This window comes from Culex pipiens, chromosome 2, assembly GCF_016801865.2.
Source record: "Culex pipiens pallens isolate TS chromosome 2, TS_CPP_V2, whole genome shotgun sequence".
NCBI lineage: Eukaryota > Metazoa > Arthropoda > Insecta > Diptera > Culicidae > Culex > Culex pipiens.
The window spans coordinates 85706636-85728327 of NC_068938.1; the positions used below are offsets into that span (position 1 = coordinate 85706636).

General features: G+C 34.4%; 6 protein-coding genes and 1 long non-coding RNA gene across 7 annotated transcripts; all 7 read left to right on the plus strand.

Moving 5' to 3' along the window:
- The first annotated feature begins 4266 nt into the window (after nucleotides 1–4266).
- Nucleotides 4267–4962, plus strand: LOC120419787 (uncharacterized). Its single transcript, XM_039582623.2, has 3 exons — nucleotides 4267–4405; nucleotides 4471–4605; nucleotides 4670–4962. The coding sequence occupies exons 1-3, from the start codon at nucleotides 4358–4360 to the stop codon at nucleotides 4883–4885; spliced, it is 399 nt and encodes a 132-aa protein (XP_039438557.1). The 5' UTR covers nucleotides 4267–4357; the 3' UTR covers nucleotides 4886–4962.
- Nucleotides 4963–5070: 108 nt separating this feature from the next.
- Nucleotides 5071–5740, plus strand: LOC120419790 (uncharacterized). Its single transcript, XM_039582625.2, has 3 exons — nucleotides 5071–5182; nucleotides 5237–5356; nucleotides 5415–5740. Exons 1-3 carry the CDS (start codon nucleotides 5126–5128, stop codon nucleotides 5622–5624), a joined length of 387 nt encoding a protein of 128 aa, XP_039438559.1. The 5' UTR covers nucleotides 5071–5125; the 3' UTR covers nucleotides 5625–5740.
- A 4153-nt stretch (nucleotides 5741–9893) lies between these two features.
- On the plus strand, nucleotides 9894–10582 carry LOC120419824 (uncharacterized). Its single transcript, XM_039582660.2, has 3 exons — nucleotides 9894–10037; nucleotides 10098–10232; nucleotides 10291–10582. Exons 1-3 carry the CDS (start codon nucleotides 9990–9992, stop codon nucleotides 10504–10506), a joined length of 399 nt encoding a protein of 132 aa, XP_039438594.1. The 5' UTR covers nucleotides 9894–9989; the 3' UTR covers nucleotides 10507–10582.
- Nucleotides 10583–11247: 665 nt separating this feature from the next.
- On the plus strand, nucleotides 11248–11913 carry LOC120419812 (uncharacterized). The gene is made up of 3 exons (XM_039582649.2): nucleotides 11248–11362; nucleotides 11418–11558; nucleotides 11621–11913. Exons 1-3 carry the CDS (start codon nucleotides 11315–11317, stop codon nucleotides 11834–11836), a joined length of 405 nt encoding a protein of 134 aa, XP_039438583.1. The 5' UTR covers nucleotides 11248–11314; the 3' UTR covers nucleotides 11837–11913.
- A 2700-nt stretch (nucleotides 11914–14613) lies between these two features.
- On the plus strand, nucleotides 14614–15472 carry LOC128092948 (uncharacterized). The gene is made up of 2 exons (XR_008212112.1): nucleotides 14614–15144; nucleotides 15208–15472. It is a non-coding gene; the product is annotated as an uncharacterized LOC128092948 (long non-coding RNA).
- A 2241-nt stretch (nucleotides 15473–17713) lies between these two features.
- LOC120419811 (uncharacterized) lies at nucleotides 17714–18607 on the plus strand. Its single transcript, XM_039582648.2, has 3 exons — nucleotides 17714–17872; nucleotides 17932–18069; nucleotides 18136–18607. The coding sequence occupies exons 1-3, from the start codon at nucleotides 17822–17824 to the stop codon at nucleotides 18361–18363; spliced, it is 417 nt and encodes a 138-aa protein (XP_039438582.1). The 5' UTR covers nucleotides 17714–17821; the 3' UTR covers nucleotides 18364–18607.
- Nucleotides 18608–20950: 2343 nt separating this feature from the next.
- On the plus strand, nucleotides 20951–21594 carry LOC120419791 (uncharacterized). Its single transcript, XM_039582626.2, has 3 exons — nucleotides 20951–21059; nucleotides 21121–21261; nucleotides 21333–21594. The coding sequence occupies exons 1-3, from the start codon at nucleotides 21006–21008 to the stop codon at nucleotides 21546–21548; spliced, it is 411 nt and encodes a 136-aa protein (XP_039438560.1). The 5' UTR covers nucleotides 20951–21005; the 3' UTR covers nucleotides 21549–21594.
- Nucleotides 21595–21692: the final 98 nt, after the last annotated feature.

Here is a 21692-nt window from a genome sequence, read left to right on the forward strand (position 1 = left end):
TTCAATTATTAGAAAAAAATTAAAATCAAGAATAAAATTTCAAATGGGCGAAATTTGAAATTCCAAAACAGATTTTTGAAATTTTTAAACATGATGTATCACAGAATGGTTATAATAAATAAGCAATATACAGTTATGGCAGTGTCAACATTTTGCAAAATATCGGTTAGTTTGCGCAAATTATGTTACCCTCAAATTAAAATTTACATGACGATTGTAATTTTGTTTCAAAATGTTGCAACAAGCTATAATGAGTGCTATTCGATTAAAAATGAAAAAAGCGTTCTAAAATGTAGTCTTAATAGTTGACAAACAATTGTACAGATTTTTTCAATATACATTCAAATTTTTAGCTATACATAGTTATTATGCCGCATTAGCATGAGCATGAGCATGAGAGACCACCCATGGTTGTCCTTCTCCGTTGCTGAACAGAACCGTAATATCCTTTCAGCACTACTGATCATAGGCTTCGACTATCAAGTGGTATTTCCCTTATCAACAGCATGTATGAATGCGCTGAAAAGATAAAACACCATGATTTCCAGAACAAGATCAGTTGCGAATAGGTAACAGTCATTGGCCACCAACGGCGCCCACCATGTCAGTTTGTAGATCTCGATTTTAAGGGACGGGAATGTTAGTCATTATGCCGCATGATTTTTTTCATAATAAAGACACACAAATTGTTAATGACACATTCCGCCGTGACGTTGCAACGCTTTGACTTTTCTTTTTTCAGTATTTCGGCTGTAACTAAAAAAATACATTGAAAAGGTACTTATGTTATTACAGATTCGGAAAGTACATTAAATTTCTTATAAGAAGCAATGTTGAAACATTATTTTAAGCGAATATTCTATTTTTGAGAGGGGAATATGTAGCGTGACGTTGCAACGCGTGACTTTTTCTCAAACCTGACCTAATTCATGTTTCGCAATTAACTCTGCTCTGTTAAATGGCAAATTTGGAGTTCTTCTTCCATTTTTAGTGTAAAATTGACCAACAAATCGAATGCAATCATTAGTTTTTCGAAAAAATCAAACCTCGATTTTTAAAGACCATTAACATTTCGTGACGTTGCAACGCACTGTTTTTGAAAACAGGGTTTTTCGTTGCGTTGCAACGTCACGAAATTTTAGTTTCAAAATAAATCATAGTTTTTGTTAGTTTGAGCAACTTCAGGTTATGATTTTATTATAAAACATTAATAGACAATACAAGGACATGTGAATTGATTGCCCGCCCATGTTAGACCCCCCCCCCCCCCTATACCGCTTTCACAGTAGCAGTACGATATAGCATTTTCATAGTAAAAAAATATTTGTATTATTCCATTATCACGAAGGACAGACCCCCCCCCCCACTCCCACCTTCTCTATCCATGTTATGGGGCGTCCATGCATTACATAACGCCGTAATATCAAGGGGGAGGGGGGCGGGGTTCAAGGATTTATACAAAAAAAATGTATCGGAAATGTATTACCAGGGGGTGGAGGTATGGAGCTTCAAGTTTTCAGGAGGGCAGAAATTTATAACTAAAGTGCCCATATCGTTTGTTGATGGCCCCAAAGGGGTGATCTGCAAACAACGTAACTTATTTTGTTGACTTTTGTGCTGTTTAAATTCAATTTGAGGAAATAATAAAACTGTTTACCTGCGCAACATAACATTTTTAATTGCGAACAACTAAACGTTGCATACAACTTATTTAGGTAAGGGTTCGTCCAACAACAAAGTGACAAAAGTTTGTAAAAAAACAATCGAATCACGTGATTATTATTGTTTGGTGAATTTCACCGTAAATTGGTCTACATAAGGGTGTGCGATAAAAAAATCGTTGCGTTGTATTAGAATGAACCCTCACATAAATCAGTTTATCATAAAGGGGCCATCCAGTAACCACGTGATTATTTTTTTGAAAGTTACAGAATTTTTCCCCATTGTGAACATCGGTCTATTTTGATTTACTCAACAAGTTTTATAAAATACCTACTTTTTTCGAGTTGCTACAAACCTAAGTGACGGAATTTGTGAAAGATCCATGTACAATTTTTCTGTAAATAGGCTCGGAAACATTATATAAAACATATATAATATTTATTATCCTTTGATCTCCAACAATCAACTACGCATACACCTTTTTTGCCATGTGACCAATGGGTAATTCTCCGCCAACTCACACAGCAGTTGCCCCGACCCCTCTTCGATTTGCGTGAAACTTTGTCCTAAGGGGTAACTTTTGTCCCTGATCACGAATCCGAGGTCCGTTTTTTGATATCTCGTGACGGAGGGGCGGTACGACCCCTTCCATTTTTGAACATGCGAAAAAAGAGGTGTTTTTCAATAATTTGCAGCCTGAAACGGTGATGAGATAGAAATTTGGTGTCAAAGGGACTTTTATGTAAAATTAGACGCCCGATTTGATGGCGTACTCAGAATTCCGAAAAAACGTATTTTTCATCGAAAAAAACACTAAAAAAGTTTTAACAATTCTCCCATTTTCCGTTACTCGACTGTAAAAAATTTTGGAACATGTCATTTTATGGGAAATTTAATGTACTTTTCGAATCTACATTGTCCCAGAAGGGTCATTTTTTCATTTAGAACAAAATTTTTCATTTTTAAATTTCGTGTTTTTTCTAACTTTGCAGGGTTATTTTTTAGAGTGTAACAATGTTCTACAAAGTTGTAGAGCAGACAATTACAAAATTTTTGATATATATACATAAGGGGTTTGCTTATAAACATCACAAGTTATCACGATTTTACGAAAAAAAGTTTTAAAAAAGTTGGTCGTCATCGATCATGGCCGTTCATGGTCACCCGCGACAGACACGGACGACGAAACAAAGAGAAACGCAAAAAGTAACTTTTTCAAAACTTTTTTTCGTAAAATCGCGATAACTTGTGATGTTTATAAGCAAACCCCTTATGTCTATATATCAAAATTTTTGTAATTGTCTGCTCTACAACTTTGTACAACATTGTTACACTCTAAAAAACAACCCTGCAAAGTTAGAAAAAACACGAAATTTTAAAATAAAAAAATTTGTTCTAAATGAAAAAATGACCCTTCTGGGACAATGTAGATTCGAAAAGTACATTAAATTTCCCATAAAATGACATGTTCCAAAATTTTTTACAGTCGAGTAACGGAAAATGGGAGAATTTTTAAAACTTTTTTAGTGTTTTTTTCGATGAAAAATACGTTTTTTCGGAATTCTGAGTACGCCATCAAATCGGGCGTCTAATTTTACATAAAAGTCCCTTTGACACCAAATTTCTATCTCATCACCGTTTCAGGCTGCAAATTATTGAAAAACACCTCTTTTTTCGCATGTTCAAAAATGGAAGGGGTCGTACCGCCCCTCCGTCACGAGATATCAAAAAACGGACCTCGGTTTCGTGATCAGGGACAAAAGTTACCCCTTAGGACAAAGTTTCACGCAAATCGAAGAGGGGTCGGGGCAACTTTTCCCGATTTCGTGTGAGTTGGTAGAGAATTACCCCAATATGATTTAAAATTTCGTGACGTTGCAACGCAAACTTAAACCTGTTGTAACTTTGGATCTAGACAACCAATTTAGTCGCTCTAGGTTGCATTTGAAAGCTCTTTCCAAGTACAAAGAGCATCCGAAATATCAAAATGATTGAATGTTTAGTTTTCTGTTGACATAAACAACTGTCCCTTTTTCGTGACGTTGCAACGCAATAAAATGGTTAACTTACACTAGTTTGAAAAAATACTTAACTTAAGATAAACTGTAAATCCATGACATTTCCGTTTAGTACATCTAAAAACCTACAAAATGCAATTAAAAGAATAATTTTTGGATTTTATTTCGCTGAAAACCAGGAGTTTTTAGAAAAATGTTTTAAAACGCTGATTTTATCACAAATTGTTGCATAACTTAATCAACTTGTACATAATGATATTCAAAAGTTCAATTAATGAAAACCATGATTTTTGAAGCTTCAAGTAGTCTAGAATCAAGGAAAAATATCCAAATAGCTCATACACGCTTTTCAAAATTTCATCCTAAGATGTACATTGCCGGAGAATGTGTCTAATATAAACTTCTGTTCTAGAATTAGGATTCACATAAAAGCTTAGTTAAAAATTTGTTTCTTAAAATGTTCCTTGAAAATGCCTGATAAAAAATATCATTTGAACATAAAACTGATTAAAATAGCAAAAGCCTCAAACTCAATTCGAATACTATTATCAAAAACTGACCTTACGCTGAGGTTGCTCGATAACCTTCTTGTTTGAGTCCGAATAATTTTGCAGCAAAGAAATCTTGTGTTTTGAGTACAGTACGCTAGAAATCGTAGAAAAGTCAAGTCCAACATAATGAAACTGATTGCTGCTTTCCTGATTTTGTTTGCCGTAGCGTGTTCGGTAAAATTCGATCATTATTAGCAATCAATAAATTTAAAATGTTTATTTTTATTCATATTAATTAGGCAGAATACAGCAAGCTGTGGTTACACGAGGTTTCCAGAGAGGGCAAACAATGCATGCAGAATCTTTCGATCCCTTTGGCAGATAACGTGTTTGACCGTATAATGTACAACAGAGGACCCACCCGTGACGATATGGTAATTATTTTTTAGTGAATTTCCTTAAATTAATTCAAAATTATGTTTAACTTGACATTTTCAGAAATACCTGCGCTGCGTTTACATCAAGTTCGGCATTCTCGATGCAAGCGACAAATTTGTCATTGATAGGGCGGTTGAATTTGAGATGGATCGGTACGAGGAAGAGCAGGTGCGTCCTGTGGTTACCCGGTGTGCCAAACAGGACGATCCCTCCGTGTACGAACGGTTGTGGCAGTTCTATCAGTGCTTTAGTGCCGATAAGAGCTTGGCAGGATGATTTTTAACCTTTATGTAGACACATCAGGAATCTTTTGGCAATAAGATGAAGAATAAATCGTCAAACTTTGCATTTAATTCAAACAGCATTAGATTAAAAAATTAAAAATCGTTAAAAAGTCAAAATTTAAGAGTTTAACGTCGACTTGTCTGTGCGTGGCTTGATAACCTGCCAGAGGGGTTAGTTTACATGATTGTGCAGCAAATTCAGTTTGCAACAAAGCGTTGACAAGACAACATCATGAAACTGGTCGTCACATTGCTAATCAGTTTAGCAGCTGGGGCATTTTCGGTGAAGGTTGGTTGATAACTGCATAAATCGAGAATGAATTAATCTTACTTTATTTTAAAGGCTGAATACAGTAAAAAGCGGGTAGAAGAAGTTCTGAATGTTGGTAAGCAATGCAAGCAGGAGCTCTCGATTCCCGAAGAGGACAATGTGATTGAACGTGCATTAACCCGGAACGATATGGTAATAGAAGAGAAATTTCCAGGATTTTCTCATATTAATTTTTGCTTTAATTTCTCAGAGATACATGCTCTGCTTTTATTCCAAGTTCAACATGCTCGACGCAAACGATAATATTGTCGTTGATAAGGTTGTCGACTTTATGGTGGAACAGTACGCCAAACAGGTGATTCGTCCTGTAGTCACTAGGTGTGCCAAACAGGGTGATCCCTCCGTGTACGATCGTCTGTGGAAATTCTACCAGTGCATCAGTACCGATAAGAGCTGGTAGTAAAAGAACCTAGGACTTAAATTTTAAGGAATAAGGATATCTCAAAAAAAAAAATTCTAAAATTCCTAATAAACAAAACTGTCTAACAGTAAATTCGAAACCCAATTTATTATTCCTAATAATAAAACAATTTTAACGGTACCGTTAACTAATAGCAAATTAATTAACTAGGAGTATATGTTTCCCATGTTGAGATCATTGTTTGTTTTAGAAGTTATAATATTATTTCGGAATCATCAGAACATTTCACGAAGTACCATTTTTACATTGAAATTTGCTGAGATATCGGCATTTGGGTGATAACCAAAATATTTTTTTTCCTTTCGAGCAATTCCAGCTCAAATCGGGAATTTTTCTGGTACTGTTGTACTCGACCCTCTCCGATTTCAATGAAACTTTGTAGACATGTTATCCTAGGCCTATAAAAGCAATTTTTGTGTATATGGAGCCAATTGTACTCGAAAATAACATTTGAGAAGGGCGAAAGTTATTTAAATATTTTTTGTATTTTGCACTTTAAAAATTACTGTGACTCGAAGCCGTTGTATCGTATCAAAAAGTGGTCAAAGACAAACTTGTAGGAAATTAAACGGGCTTTCTGAAAAAATATACTGAAATAATAATACACGCCACATCTATGAGAATTTTAGATTTTTAAATTTATAAGTCAAATTTTAAGGTGATGTCATTTTTCGTTCAAAATTTTTGAGGTAATAGGCGAAGATGTTACAAAAAAATGACGAAAAATGCAAGATGGTATATCTCTCCTAAAAAATACAAAAATCATTTACTAAAACTGTTTTTTTTTTTTGAAAAATGGTCTAAACATCAAAATTTTTAAAAACTGATGGTGGGAATCGATTCTCCAGACAATTTCCCAATCCTAGGGAAGATACAGCGGTTTAAAAAATTAAAATGTCGAAAATTAGGTTTTTTGGTGACTTTTGGCAATTTCTATATAACAGACTAGATTTTTCAGTCTCGAAAATATTTTTACCGGAAAGCTTGTCCAATTTCCCATCAGTTTGCCTGTCAAGCTGTTTGCAACAACAAACTTTTTTTATGTGTTTTAGGGGACATCAAATGCCTACTTTATAGAAATTTCTAGAATGTGCCAAAAATCAAGCTTCAAGTTTAAATAACATTGTGACGTTACGCAAAACCTCTCAGCTTTCCTGAAAAGACTAAGTGACGCAAGCAACCTTTTTTCACAGCTAAGCGTTTTGACATTTTCCCTATTGAGAAATGCCATAATCATTTCTAGAGTTTTTTTTTAATAGGTCCTATAAACATATGAAAGACAATAGTTTATAGGTCCTTTTCAAAAAAACTCTGGATTTAAAGAATTGTATGATTGGTCATGAATGTAAGGAAGCATGAATGAGTACTACTTTTAAATTAAATATTCTCGTCGCGTAAATAATGCATATTCGGACGTTAAACTCAAACGCGTTGACTTTCTAATTAGGGGGAGAGGGGTTAATATGCACCCCCTAAGGGAAAACTGTGATTTCTCAACCATTACAGCATTACTGTGGCAGAATTTTGTTCGATGTTCTAAAACAACTATTATTCTTCGTCATCCATGTGAAAAAAGTCTTAAAAAACCTCGAAATTGTTCGAAAATATCAAATTTCTAAAAACATTTTTGTTTCATTTCAAACAACCATGCGGGACAATATGAACCGCAACAATGGGGCAAAATGCACTACAACAACGGGGCAAAATGCACCACAACATGGGGCAAAATGCACCGGGTAAAAGCAGTTTTCACTAGTCACCACTAGATGACACCGCTGTTTTTACAAAGGAGCTTCACAGCGGTGCATTTTGCCCCGACCAGGCTTTTAGCAGAAAATTTAATTAAAAATACATTTTTTAATGTTTTTGGACTCATCTATCTACAGAATAGTGAAGATTATGGCAAAAACTATATACCTCAATACTTACCATAACAATAAATGCTTTTATATTGTCCAAAAATCATAATGAAAGTTCAACGAAAATTAGATGAAAACACAACATTTTAAAGTTTTGCAAATAACTTAAGCTGTTTTTAAACTACGATGCTCAAATTTTTCCAGCATGGTTTAGCAATGTTAAGCTTCCAATTTCTATGAGTTTTTCCCCAGAAAATTCTTCCAAATACCGAGAAAAGCAGGGGGTGCATTTTGCCCCGGGGGTGCATATTACCCCCTCTCCCCCTACTCATTACGATTTGATTTTGTTAATTCATAAAATTAATAATGTTTTATAATCCGGTTGATATAATATTTTATACAGTTTTGGTCGTCTCGGCAGACTTTTTTTGCGTTTTTTAAGCATTCGTGTCGACAAATTATTTACATTGAAAGCGCGTTTTTTTTTTATATATATTGAAAACAGTAAAATATTTGCAAAAGCAGCAAAACCTAATCATATCACTTGAGCTCGATAAACATGGTAACTCGTCGTTCGCTTCGTTAATCAATACCGCACTAAAAATCAATCATTTAAAACTCCTGAAATCATCCCAACTTACAAGTTACACTGTTTAATCCTTCATTCTTTAATTACAAATGATTTTGGTTTAAAAACTTTACAACAGATAAACGGGAAATGTCTCATCCGCAGCATCCGATTGCTTGCCTTGAGAATAATATATAATACCTTTCAACAAACACTATGATTTTGGGTCGCATCATCATCTTCTATGATGAATCCTGACCAAACACCCCATCCTACTAACAAGTTTTCAGGTTCCTGGCGCTCGTGGGGTGTAAGCACAGAGTAAATCAGCTGCCCTAGTAGCAACCTGCGCTAACTAACATTCCCGTCCCTTAAACTCGAGGTCTACAAACTGACATGGCGGGCGCCGTTGGTGGCCAATGACTGTTACCTATTCGCAACTGATCTAGTTTTGGCAATCATGGTGTTTTATCTTTTCAGCGCATTCATACATGCTGTTGATAAGGGAAACACCACTAGATCGTCGAAGCCTATGACCAGTAGTGCTGAAAGGATATTACGGTTCTGTTCAGCAACGGAGGGGCAACCATGGGTGATCTCTCATGCTCATGCTCATGCTCATGCTCATTTCTAGAATGTGCCAAAAATCTTTGACCGAGTTATGATTTTTTGAATCAATACTGATTTTTAGATTTTTCGGTCACAAAAAAATTTCAACTTCATTTTTGGATGTTAAATTGAATTTGCAATCAAAAAGTACTTTAATGAAATTTTGATAAAGTGCACCATTTTCAAGTTATAGCCATTTTTAAGTAACTTCTTTAAAAATAGTAGCAGTTATTCATTTTTTTTAATTGGTGCCCATGTTTGTCCACTTTTGAAAAAGACATTTTTGAAAAGCTGAGAAAATTCTCTATATTTTGCTTTTTTGAACTTTGTTGGACGCAATATGAATTTTTGACCCTTTTGGAAGGTTAGTTTTGATTTTAAAAAATTTGAAATATTTTTTCGGAGCGATCGGAAAATTTCTCGAATGTTTCACGTTTTAACATTGAAAATCGGACCATTAGTTGCTGAGATATCGACATTAGAAAATGTTGGGTTGTTTGGGTGGGACTTAAAAAGCATAAATTTTCCTGTTTTAAAACCTTTTCATGGCAATATCTCAGCAACTAAGGGTTGTATCAACAAAGTTCTGAAAAGCAAAATATAGAAAATTTTCTCAGATTTACAAAAATATGTGTATCAAAAGTGAGCAAACATGGGCACCAATTAAAAAAAAAATGATGACTGTGATTAATTTCAAAAAAGTTACCGAAAATGGCAATAACTTGAAAACGGTGCACTAAAGTACTTTTTGATTGCAAATTCGATTTTACAACAAAAAATTAAGTTGGAATTTTTTGCGACCTATATTTCGATTTAAAAAAAATCAGTACTGATTCAAAAAGTGTTTTTTAGCAAATCAAGTTTTAGTGACAAAAAGTGAAATTAAAAATCACAAAAAAATTGTAACGTGTATAACTTTTTTAAGTCTAGTCCTTATTTTCCCGGTTTGTCTTTGCATATACCTGCAACTTTGCCGAAGTTACCATATTGATCAAACAATTCGGTGCTCAAGATTCTAGAATATTCCGAGACCACTTTTGCATGAATAGAAAAACAAATACAATTTTCCTTGTTATTAATATTTGTTTAATAGCGCTTCGGCAGTTTTGGACTTTGCATTGAAAAATCATGCTGGTGTTGTAAACTAAGAAAGATTGTGTTTCCAGTCTGTTTGTCTGCGCGTTCTTTTTTTTTTTTTTGCTCTGATAACATGCGGAATCAGCCAAATTATTTGGACGCAAGCATCACCTGCATTTTGAGAGAAATTCAGTTTGCTGAAAACCTCCATCGAGACAAGTACCAAACACCATGAAACTGATCGTTGCTTTGCTTGTTACTTTTGCTGTGGCATGTTCGGTAAGCGTCTTTAAGTTGAATATTAATCAACAAAAAAAACTGACTTTCTTATTTTTAAAGGCCGAATACAGCAAGAAACAGATCCAAGAAGTGCTTAAACTTGGAAAGCAATGCATGCAGGAGCTTTCGATTCCCATGGATGACAATGTAATCGAGCGCATCATGTACAACAAGGAACCAACTCGCAAGGATATGGTAATCAATTAAATTGTAACTTTGGTTTGATTTATACTACATTAGTTTAAATTCACAGAGATACTTGTACTGCGCTCTGGGCAAGTTCGACATGCTCGACGCAAACGACAACATCATCGTCGATAAAGTGGTCGACTTCATGGTGGATCGATACGACGAGCAGTTGGTGCGGCCTGTGCTTGCCAAGTGCGCCAAGCAGGACGACCCCTTCGTGTACGAGCGACTGTGGAAGTTCTACCAGTGTTTCTTCACCGAGAAGAGCTTTGAACTGTAAAGGTGCAATTTTGAACCAAGTTCGACTGATTAGGGCTGATTTTCGAAAATAAATGGAGATGTGGTGCAATCTATTATTCTTAAAAATCTTTAAAAATCACAACCCACAATATGCTAACAATTAATATCAAAGAGAAACTAAACAAAATATCTAACAAATCAATATCAACTCTTAACTATTTGGTTGCTATTACTCTATCGATTTCCCTTCCCTTTTTGTTACCAACATTGTAAACTTCATTCTCTTAAAAATAAATTAAGGACAGTGTATAAAATTTTGAAATTTTATTACATATGTTATGGTAATTTTGCTCAGCGATTCAAAATTATAGACCAAATTTCGATTGAAGCTTCAGTAAATACCAGTTACATTTTTCATTTATATATAATTCACAGCATTTGTAGAGAAATGAGCCGCATTTCGATCATTTCACATCCCTGATTTTTTTATTAGGATAAGGAACAGAAATACTTCAAAAAATATCATTTAATAAATAAGATTAGCAATTGAAGAAATAAAAATTTTAAACTTTGATACAAAACCGTTAAGCCACTTTTTTAATCATTAAAAGCAAATTCCATTTGCACCCAGTTGCACAAACACCTTGAAAATGGTATTACTTTTTTCTGTAACTCGCCCTGATAGTACAATCTTCCAAAATTTTAAGGTCAAATTTTAAAATGATACGTGCATCGTCAAGGATGAAAAGCAAGTCATTCCAAGTTATCAGCTGTGCTTTCAAAAATGAAATTTTCAAATTTGGCCATTCCAGTGCACGTTCTCCCTCGGAAGAGTCAAGAATTCAACCATGAAGCTTGCGTTTGTAATTGTGCTTATTATTGCTGGCTCTTGCATGGTAAGTTTTTTAAATTCAATTTTACTAGCTAAACTAATTTTAATAACATTTTCAGGCAGAGTTCAGCAAAAAGGAACTGAAGCTCATTCTGGACTCGGCAAAGTATTGCATGGGTCAACTGTCGATTCCTCTTGAAAGTGACATTGCCGAACGGGTTATGTACAATCGCAACGTTGTAAACGATGAAATTACTAAGGTGAAGCAACAGATTTGGTGAAGTTTGAAGATTTTTTTTGAAAATTTTGAATCTAATTTCAGAAATACATCACTTGCGTGATGAAGAAGATGGCGCTAATTGATGGTGAGGGAAACGTCAGCAAGCAAGCTATTATCGACACCTTCAAGGATAATTACGACGAAGAGCTGCTGAAACCACTGATGGAGCAGTGTGCAACCCCACAAGGAGCCACTCTGGACGATCGGATGTTTGAGTTCTACACATGCTGTTTTGCGAAGAAAACGTTTAATATTTAATATTTAAAAAGAATATTCATGTTTTTTCTTAAATTTGCTGAAAATCAATAAAGTAAATCGATCTTATCAAACCTGAACTAGTTTCGCTTTGCACGCCATCACAATTGACCCAAATACATTCAGAATCACGCGGCATTGATTAAATTCCCAACAAAGGAAGCGTTGCTATTCCGTGCTATTTATGAGCGCATTTCAACGTAATCTTCACAGTTCAAAATAACCATCTCCTTAGACAACACAGATCACAAGAGGAGCGCTTGTTCGAAATGTCAATTGAACAAATTATCGCCACTGCAATTGCAGCTGGATGTTACATCAGTGTAGTAGGTAGGGTTAAAGTATAGAATTGTTTTGGGAAATTTAATTTAATATTAACTTAAAATCTTGCAGGATAATCAAGCTTTGCCGGTAGTGTGCTTCCAAATTTTAAATAATTGACATAATTTAATAAACAGTATAAATAAAAGACAGCGAAAATAATTGCGTTTTGTTACAATGAAGAAATATTAAAAAATATATATTTTTCATATAACCTTTTGAAAGCACGTCAAAAAAGAATAACCCAATTTTATTTTATCAAAACTTAAAAACTTAAATGAAGTAAGGAAAACTTAAAAAAGGTAAATATTTATGTTTTGATTTGATTTAACTATCCGAACATTGTCAACAAAGAATAAAAATACCTTAACATTTCAAATCTACAAACAGGCACAGCCTTATAGGTGGATCGATCTTTGAAAATTACTTTTTTATTACAAATTTGTAGAAAAATTTCTCATCTTTAAAACGCCGTTTAGGGTTTGTAAATCCTTTTTGATTGTCGAAAGATATGTCACTTTAAAGCCATCCGTCTTTTATGCGATCTTTGTTTAGCCTTGAACCTCTGGGACCATGTTTGCCACTAAAAAATCATCCAAAATATGGTTGTCTTCAAAGTGGTATTTCTTTTGACAATCAAAACGGATTTATAAACCCTAAACAGCATTGTAAAGGTGACAATCTACAAATTTGCAATAAAAAATATTTTTTGAAGATCGGTCCACTTTAATCTGTACCAAAAATTTAAAATATAGAATATTTTCAAATATATAGATTCTGATTCAGGCCGGTGAAACACAACTTTCTACGTATAAATCTCGGATGGGGTATGTCATTTTATAACATTTTGTTACAGCCACGGCAATATTATTTTAGAAAGTGATACGATATTTTGAAGTTAATTTTGTTTTTTCATTTCATAGCAAAATGTTATCTTAATTTACAGCAAAATGATATTAGCAATTGTGCTATCAACAGCTATAAAAATGTCAAAATATTAAAAAAAAAATTGAGGTCGTACCTTTCGATTCATAGAAAACATGAAGATTGATTCAAATAATGAAAGAAGATTTGAAATTTCTGCGTGGAAAGGATTTTTATGAAAAATTGGACACCAAAACAGTTTTAAAACCACTGCCGTTTCTGGTTACTCAACTGTCTAAAAAGGCGACAAATGTCGTTTTATGGGAAAATTTACGTAATTTTCGAATTCAAAATTGGCACAAAAAATCAGGGGGCAAAAAAAACACCTTTGTTCAAAAAAAACTTTAAAATTTCAGTGGAATCAACTGAGCACTATTTAAAATACTTTTCCCTGCATTGATAATCACTTTGAGCATGATTGAAACATTTAAAAAATAATTTTGAGTTTGGTGAAAAATTGTTTTCCGAAAAAAGTATTTTTTCGTCAAATCTTAGTTTTTTTTAATTAAATGATTGTAAAACAACTGTACTGCCCATGATCGCATAAATGTCCCATATGCATTTTCATCGTTTTTGAGTTAATGATGTTTGGTTTGGTTAAAAATCGTGTGCTCTTTCAGAAAAGCCTAAGTTTGGCAGGTTAAGCGCTCGCTCCTAACCCCATCCAATTTGCTGATTTTCACTATTTAAACAGCTAATTTTGCAAAACTTTTGATAGAAACTTGCTTGCTCACTTTTTATTGAGCTATTTATCGCTCGATTTCAGTTGAAAACGCTTTAAATTACCTTTAAATGAATGTCAAAGTTCTGACCTGCCAACATTAGAGGCACGCTGGAATAAGATGCTGTTCCCCTCCTACTTTGTTCTAGAAATCATGAGGAAATCCAAATCTACTGAAATTGATTCCTAGTCGTTTGTTTTCAAGTGTGTTGTTAATTGTGAGAATTTGCTTGATTCAGTTTTTAATAAACTATGTTTGTTCAATGTGATACCTGTTTTTTTTCTTTTCAGTTGCACGGTAAGTAAGATTGTGTTGTTGTTCCCAAAAAATGCAATCTCGTGAAAAGTGGCCAACATCCAATCACTCCCAGTAAAAAAAATCGTGTAAACATCGCATTTTGAGCAAATATCACTTCGCAGTCAGCTTTCAACTAAAACAATCACCACCGCACTGGAACGTTATATCTGTTGGTTTAGTTTAAGAATACGAAAAAATATTGCTTTAAAAAGTTACAAAGCTGTTTGAACATATTTTTACATGATTTCAAATTGGCTGACTATAGCAGGCAGGCGATTAAGGCGGTCATGAAAGCCGGCAAGCAGTGCATGAAGGAACTTTCCATCCCGAACGACGATGACGTCATTGAACGAGTCTGTACAATCGAGGTGCCAAACAGACCGATATGGAGTTTGCGATTTGTACCATGAAAAAGCTCGACCTGATGGACTCCGAGGAAAACATCCTGCCGGAGTCAATCGTGCAGTTCTTGGCGGATAAGTATGACACCAGTAACGTTCGTCGTCTCGTAACCAAATGCGTCAAGCCAAAGGGTGATGTTCTCGAACGGACCTGGAAGTGCTTTTAGATCAGCTGGATTTTGAAATTTCATTATTATTAATTACTCATGCTGAATCGCCGAATTAATTGGAAATTTAAATGAATTATTCTTTATTTGTGCCTACCTTTTCATCTGTTGTATTTCTGTAATTTGCAATGATATCTTCATCGTATGCCAACAAAAAGATTAAAAGTTTTTCTCTCCGTGTACCAAGCACAAACAAGTTAGATCATTCTATCCAGATCTTCGAAGGTAAGTCAAACAGCAGCAGAAGGAACTTCATTCAGTGCCGTTCCAGCGTTCAACTTAGAAGCATGAAGTGGCTCGAAGTGGGTTTCTTCGCGCTCTGTCTCAGCAGCTGTGCGGCTGAGTTCACCAAAGACCAGTTTCGTCAAATAATGGACATTACCAGGGTGTGCTACACAAAGTTGGACATCTCCAAAGAGTCGGATTTGGTTGATAAGATTTTTTATCATAAAAATTTAACGTACAACGATCAGGAAGCAGTAAGTTTTTGACTTAACAAAAGTATTGTAATCAAATATTCAATAATATAATTGTTTTTCTAGAAATACATCCTCTGTTATCACCGGGAAGCAGGCTGGTTGGATCCCCAAAACATTTATCACTCCGAAAAGGTTGTGAATTTCTTCGCGCAAAACGAGCAACTTGATCGAAAACAACTGGAAGAACTGATTGATCTTTGTCTCGAAAGGGACAGTGTATTGGATAAAATGCTGGATAGAGCCGTTAAGTTTTATAGGTGTTTTTGGGACAAAAAGAAGTTCTCCCTCTAAGAGTGTTGTTATGAAAATAAAATGCCTATTTAATTTATCACTCTGCCATTGCTAATCTTTTTATAGAAAATTTGAGCTGCCCTTATCACAAGTTAGCTGAATATAAAACTGCTTTCAACTCAGAATTTGTCTTGAAAACACAGCAACATATTGTTCGGATACAAATTTGGGCATTAAACAATTCTAAACATCGATTATTTCATTAAAAAGCAGTATATTATTTGATAGGTTATTTTTAAAATTATTTTTCAACCCTCTACCATTTTAGTTCAAAAAAATCGAATCATTCAAATTTTAGTTTTTACTATACTGCCGTTCTACGCTTAATTGTTCCATGTCATTTTTGGTCGATTCTGACTTTTTGTCATTTTTAAGTTTAGGTAGCTTGACACATAGAATCTAGTTACTTTGTTCGCCAACTCATCAAAAACAACACCAAGTCTGTTTGTCCCATCGTTACAATTCTAAGCATAATTGTCCCACCAAGTAATTTCTTTCGTGAAATTATCAGTTTTACGAAGTATTGTGTCTTGTGTACCTGCATAAAAGCAAGAGAATAAAACATTAGAGGGATGATAAGGGACTTAAAGGGTTAAGTCTAAAAAATTCAATCGCATTTTTCTCAGTTGCACTTTTTTTAACATGGGACAATCATACAGTATGAGCAGAGAAATTCCCAATTGAAACGCAACATTCTCCAAATTTTATAGGATTTAATTTCTTTTCACATGACGGACACCGCAAAAAAAACTAAAAATGGAAAAATCTGTTTCTGGGAAAATTTGCGATATAATTTACTTAAGAATAATTCTCAAATTACCTGAGTCACGAAAATCTATTGAAAACAAGATTACGATGGGCGCATCTTGAAAAAAAAAAAACTTTTGAAGACTCTTCCAATAAATGAAGATAATTGGACCTAACTGATAAGAATATCAAATATTTTTTTCTGCAATCTTCCCGAAAAATAAAAAAATCTCTTTTTTTTACTAAGAAGCAAAAATTGGAATAAATTGATTATTCAGCAAACTTAGTTTATTCCTTAACAAATCTGTTTAACTACAAACCAATATGATACTTACCAAATTTTGCATGATTGTGAAAGTTATCTGAAAGAAATGAAATAAGATAAATATGAGTCTGAGGATTGCAATTTCGAAAATAGCTGATATAATAAGCAAGTGTAACAAAAAGACATCTGCACGGAGAAAAAAGAGTTCCCAAAATCGTGAACAAGCATTCCATGGAAATGGGAACCACGAACAAAGTGTTCAATTCCCATGGTAAGATTTCCAAAAACGTACCATGGGATTTGAACACTCACCATGTTCGTGGTTTCCCATTTTCATTTTCATTCCCATTTTCATGAACGCTTGTTCACGATTTTGGGTACTCTTTTTTCTCCGTGTGATCTTAATTCTTAATTTGAGTTGCAATCTATGGCATAAATTTTTATTCGCAAAAAAAAGAACATTTTAACATTTAAATTTAACATAAATTTAAAATGCGTAGTTCTAAGACATAAAGTATCATGCGTTCTATAGAATAACGAATATTACTAAACCTCATCAGGAGATTTGTTTATGTTTTTATCTAGAGTTTTTTTTTAAAGGTTCTAGAGTTTTTTAAAGGTTCTATAAGCTGTTGTGTTTCAAATGTTTATAGGAACTATTCAAAAAAACACTAGCTTATCAAAAATCACCTATTTAAACCCTACTTGTATTCTGAACTCATAATTTTTGGGGTATGTCTCTCGTTATAAATCATAACTGGACTGGATTAAATATAAGACGAGCACACTTGATTTAATAAATAGACAAAGGTTTGGTCAGAAACTTTTTTGGGCACCCTAATTGCCAACTATTACTCGATTAATATTTACAATAATTATTTTTATAATAAAAAATCTCATTGTCTTATCTTTCAAGGCTGATTCTCAGGATTTGTTACTAACCAGGAAATTACAGATATGAACTCAAGTAAACCATTAAGCGTTTATGATAGTAGAGTGTAACAAAAATGACTTTTTGGCGGACATTCAAGGGTTTGTTCCGGTGGGCATACTAAGCCCAAATCCAAAATATGAGCTTGATTGGACGTAACAGGAGGTGGCGCTTTGCATTTTAATTTTTTAAATGGGATTTAACCAAATTTCAATGTTATATATACGCCCACCGAAACAAACCCTTGAATGCCCCTTAAAATTTTTTTTTGTTACATCCTAATATGCTAGTCTACACTCTAACTCTGTTTAGCCAATGAAGCAAAGTATTGTTCCTAAAAGTCATTTAAAGGTCAAACTGATAGTAAACTGCATTTAAAGCTGAGTATTGTGCGGGAGTTCGTCAGTACCGCAAAGGAGTGCACGTTGATCAGATCGATCACGATGAAACTACTAGTGGCTTTAACGATTCTGTGCCTGGGCTGCAGCTGCTTGGTAATCCTGGAAGAGCTTTCCTGCGATTGTTCTCAATTATTAATCTATTCCCATTCCAGGCCCAACTCAATCCAGAGCAGGCCAAAATCCTGGCCAACCTCGCAAAGTCCTGCTATCCGGAACTCGGGCTGCCAGAGGATTCCGATTTGCTGCTACGTACGGTCAAGAATGAAATTACTTACACTGAAGACGACGTGGTAAGTGGGCGTCTGTTTTTTTCTTTAGTAGAAGTGTAGCTCAATTATCCCCATTAAAAATTGTAGAAATTTTTACTGTGTGTTGCTCGCAAATATGACCTGATTGACGCGGAGGAAAAGTTCAAAACGCAAAGGATGAAGGATTTTTTGCTGAAAAGCAACGTCTTCGCCCGACAGGACATCATCGACGTGATCGATCAGTGCTTCGAACAACGCGAGGAGTCCACGCTGGAGGAAAGAATGAAGGAATCTGTCAAGTGCTTCCAGGCTAACAAAAAATTTAGCATCGTGTAAGTCGGTTTTAAAAGTTAAAGTTCATTTGCAGTCCGATTTACGCAGGTTTTTGTGGTGGAAATGATCGTAAACCGCAAAAAGTTGCGTCAGTACTTTGTAGATGGACCTTCACTCTCATTTACATGATTTATTATCTCTCTTAAAGTGTTTTTTTTCGGAAATTTACACAAAAATCGTGAATACACTTGTCATATTTAGGCAATAAGAAATAAAAATATAATAAAAGGCTCAAGATGAATAAAAATGATTTCTAAAAAGGCAATAAAGAGAAACTCCTTTCGATTAAAGATAAACTCAATCCTTAAGAATAAACTTTGATTCCTCACTCAAACTCAGTGCAGTTATCTACAATCAACTCAGAAATCTTTCATATCAACATCATAAACGAACAGCTTCCTGGAACGCTATCCAGATTTTTAAGCGAAGATGGCGTTACAAATGGTGCACGTCCGAAATGTCAAAATCACGCAGTGCTGCCAACATTACAGTCATCCAACATATTCGGAACACCCACAAACTCGGAACACTTTTGTGGTAATTTGTCAATAGGATGCAAAATGCAACTTTCCTGTCGTCCCTGCTATTTTTAGGACCTTAATTTGGACATTCTCTTGCTTTTTCACTAGTAAAAATAATACTTTTTGAACAAAAAAAAAACTCATTTCAAGACTATTTTAACCAGAGCAGCAAAACACTGCCTCCAAATTACCTGTTCCATAATTGTGGGATGTTATTGTGCCTCCCACAATTGTGGAACACCTGAATATAATTGTTATTTTCACAAAAAAAAAGTTATCAGACCTTGTTTAAAACATCACTAAGCTTGAGTTTTATTGGTTTCAGAGTGTGAAGTCATTTTTTGTAAAAAATATGTACTCCTGGAGAAAAAAAAGTTTGTTTACATCGTAAGAAAAAAGTGTTTCAAATTTGTGGATTTCGTGGATTTTCTTTGAAAACTTGATATAAAACGTAAAAATTTGCAGCCGGTCTATACATCAATCAACACAGCCGCTTCGAAAAGATGAAATCTGTTCCAGCAAATGACTTTATAAAATTCACCAAAGTGATTTTGAAATCATCACATTTGTTAAATAATCTGCGTTGTTTAGCAAAAAAATGTGAAAATCACTCAAAAAAAATAATAAATGGAAAAAAGTAAAACATGCCAAATACTATCATCAAAATTCAAAATTATGTGATTAAAATTTAAAATTAAAAAAAAACATTAAAAAAACACACAAAAAAGGAAACGAAGTATTTCGTCAAAAAATCGTCGCACAAAAAAATGATAAGTTATGTTAAAGGTGATTGTAAAAAATAATCGATAAATTTGTATTAAAAAAATGAGTGGTTCCCTACAATTTCGCAAATTGACTGTTCTTTGATTATTTTTTTATTTGGACGAAATTTCGTCCATTCATTCCCTTCGTCAAAAGAAGTCATTTTGCATCATTTGTTTTTCAATAAAAGCCTTCATAAATTTTTTAGAGGCTGCTCAGAATTTCGACAGTTGAAAATTACTGGATAATCAGGCGACACTTTGAGATTTTATTTATTGTAATGAATTCATTGTGGGGCTGTGTATCCTATTAACTAATTGCCCGATTTTCAAAGCTTCAGAGAAAAAAATATAAGAAATTATTTTAACAATTCATAAATTTCCAAGGTGCTTTTCTTTCAAAAAATATTTTTATACTCAAGAAACCTTTAAAAATCGAATATTTATACCTAAAAGTAGCTATAAAAAAGGTAATGTACTATAATATTTTTTTCAAAAAAATAGTATCCATATACAAAAAAGATTTTAAAATAAGTGATAAAAAGTTCACTAAAAATCGAAAGTTACACCTTTCCCGTAGACACCAAATCGATCAGAAAATTCTTTTTATATCGTCTTGTATGACCATGATTTCTTTGGACAAAGTTTGCGGTCCAAATCAAAAAATGAATTTTAAAATTGTGAATTTTTTTTAATGCTATTGAATTTTTACACTACACGACTAACACCCAAAATTTTAATTGTCTTCCAACTTGCTTAATGCTTTTTGGATTATTTGTATATCGGACTACGACAGCCAGTTGCAGAAACATTTTCACCAATGCTCCGTGCTCTCTAGCATTGTAAGCATGATTCAGCACTTTTCGCTTGGGATAGAAACAGAAACAAAGCGGTCGTCGGTGGGGTAGAAATGTTATGTATCGGTGATTTTTTTTCTGTGATAATTTTTATGAACATTTATTTATGGTATTTAATTATTTGTATTTTTTGAAAAATATATAAAAATATCAAAAATATTAATTATTAGGTTTCAATCTATTTATTGTGAAACTATTCATATTTTTGATTATTAATGTTCTAAATTCAAAAAACCTTACTATCCATAATGAATAAAACAATTGCCAATTCACCCCAGTGCAGCGCGCCTCCAAATCTCACTGCTCTACCTGTTCCCCAAAATGATGGATAGTTGTCGAACCAAACCAGTTGGCTTCTTTTTGGATGAACTCGCTTCTTCCGAAATTCAGTCACACGCGATGATTTTTAATATAAAAGCCCAATCACTTCTGGACAGCTCCGTCAAAGTCGGTTAAAACTTCCGTCTAGATAGTTGTACTGCTTAACTCTTAAATTATTTTTCAGGATGAAGGTTGCAACCGGAGTGATTATGGTTCTTGTCCTATGCGGACTTTGCATGGTGCGTGAACATTTGTGAAATGTTTATCAGTTTATAAAGTTAAGTTTGATTTAAATTCCAGGCTGAGTATAGCGATAAGCAACAGGCAGCTCTTAACGATGTGGCCACCAAGTGTAAGAAGAAGCTTGATATTTCGGAGGACTCTGATATTCCCAAAGCTGTCCAGTATGGCGACTTTGCCGAAAATGGTGATCTCAAGAAGGTACTTGTTCAATGAATACCGAATTTAATTAAGTTTAAAAAAAACTAACTTTCTCGCACATTCCTCCCTAGAAATACGTCTGCTGCACGATGCGAATGATGAACTTCATCGACGAGCAGGGCACGATCCAGAAGGAAGTGCTGGTGGACTTCCTGACCGACAAGTTCGACCGTAAGCTGTCCACCGAAGTGGTCGAAAAGTGCGCCACCGTCGAGGGCGAATCCGTCGGGGAAAAGGCCAACGCGTTCTTCAAGTGCTTCTTCCTGTCCAAATCCTTCGACATCTAAAGTAGCGTAGAGTTGCCGCGGATAATAAAGTGCAAACGCAGCTCGAAATTAACTAAAGTCCATTTATTCAATCCGATGCCATCGGCGTAGAGTGTAGACCGGGGATCATTGATCTCCGGGTGGGTGCGTGAACTTGAGATGATA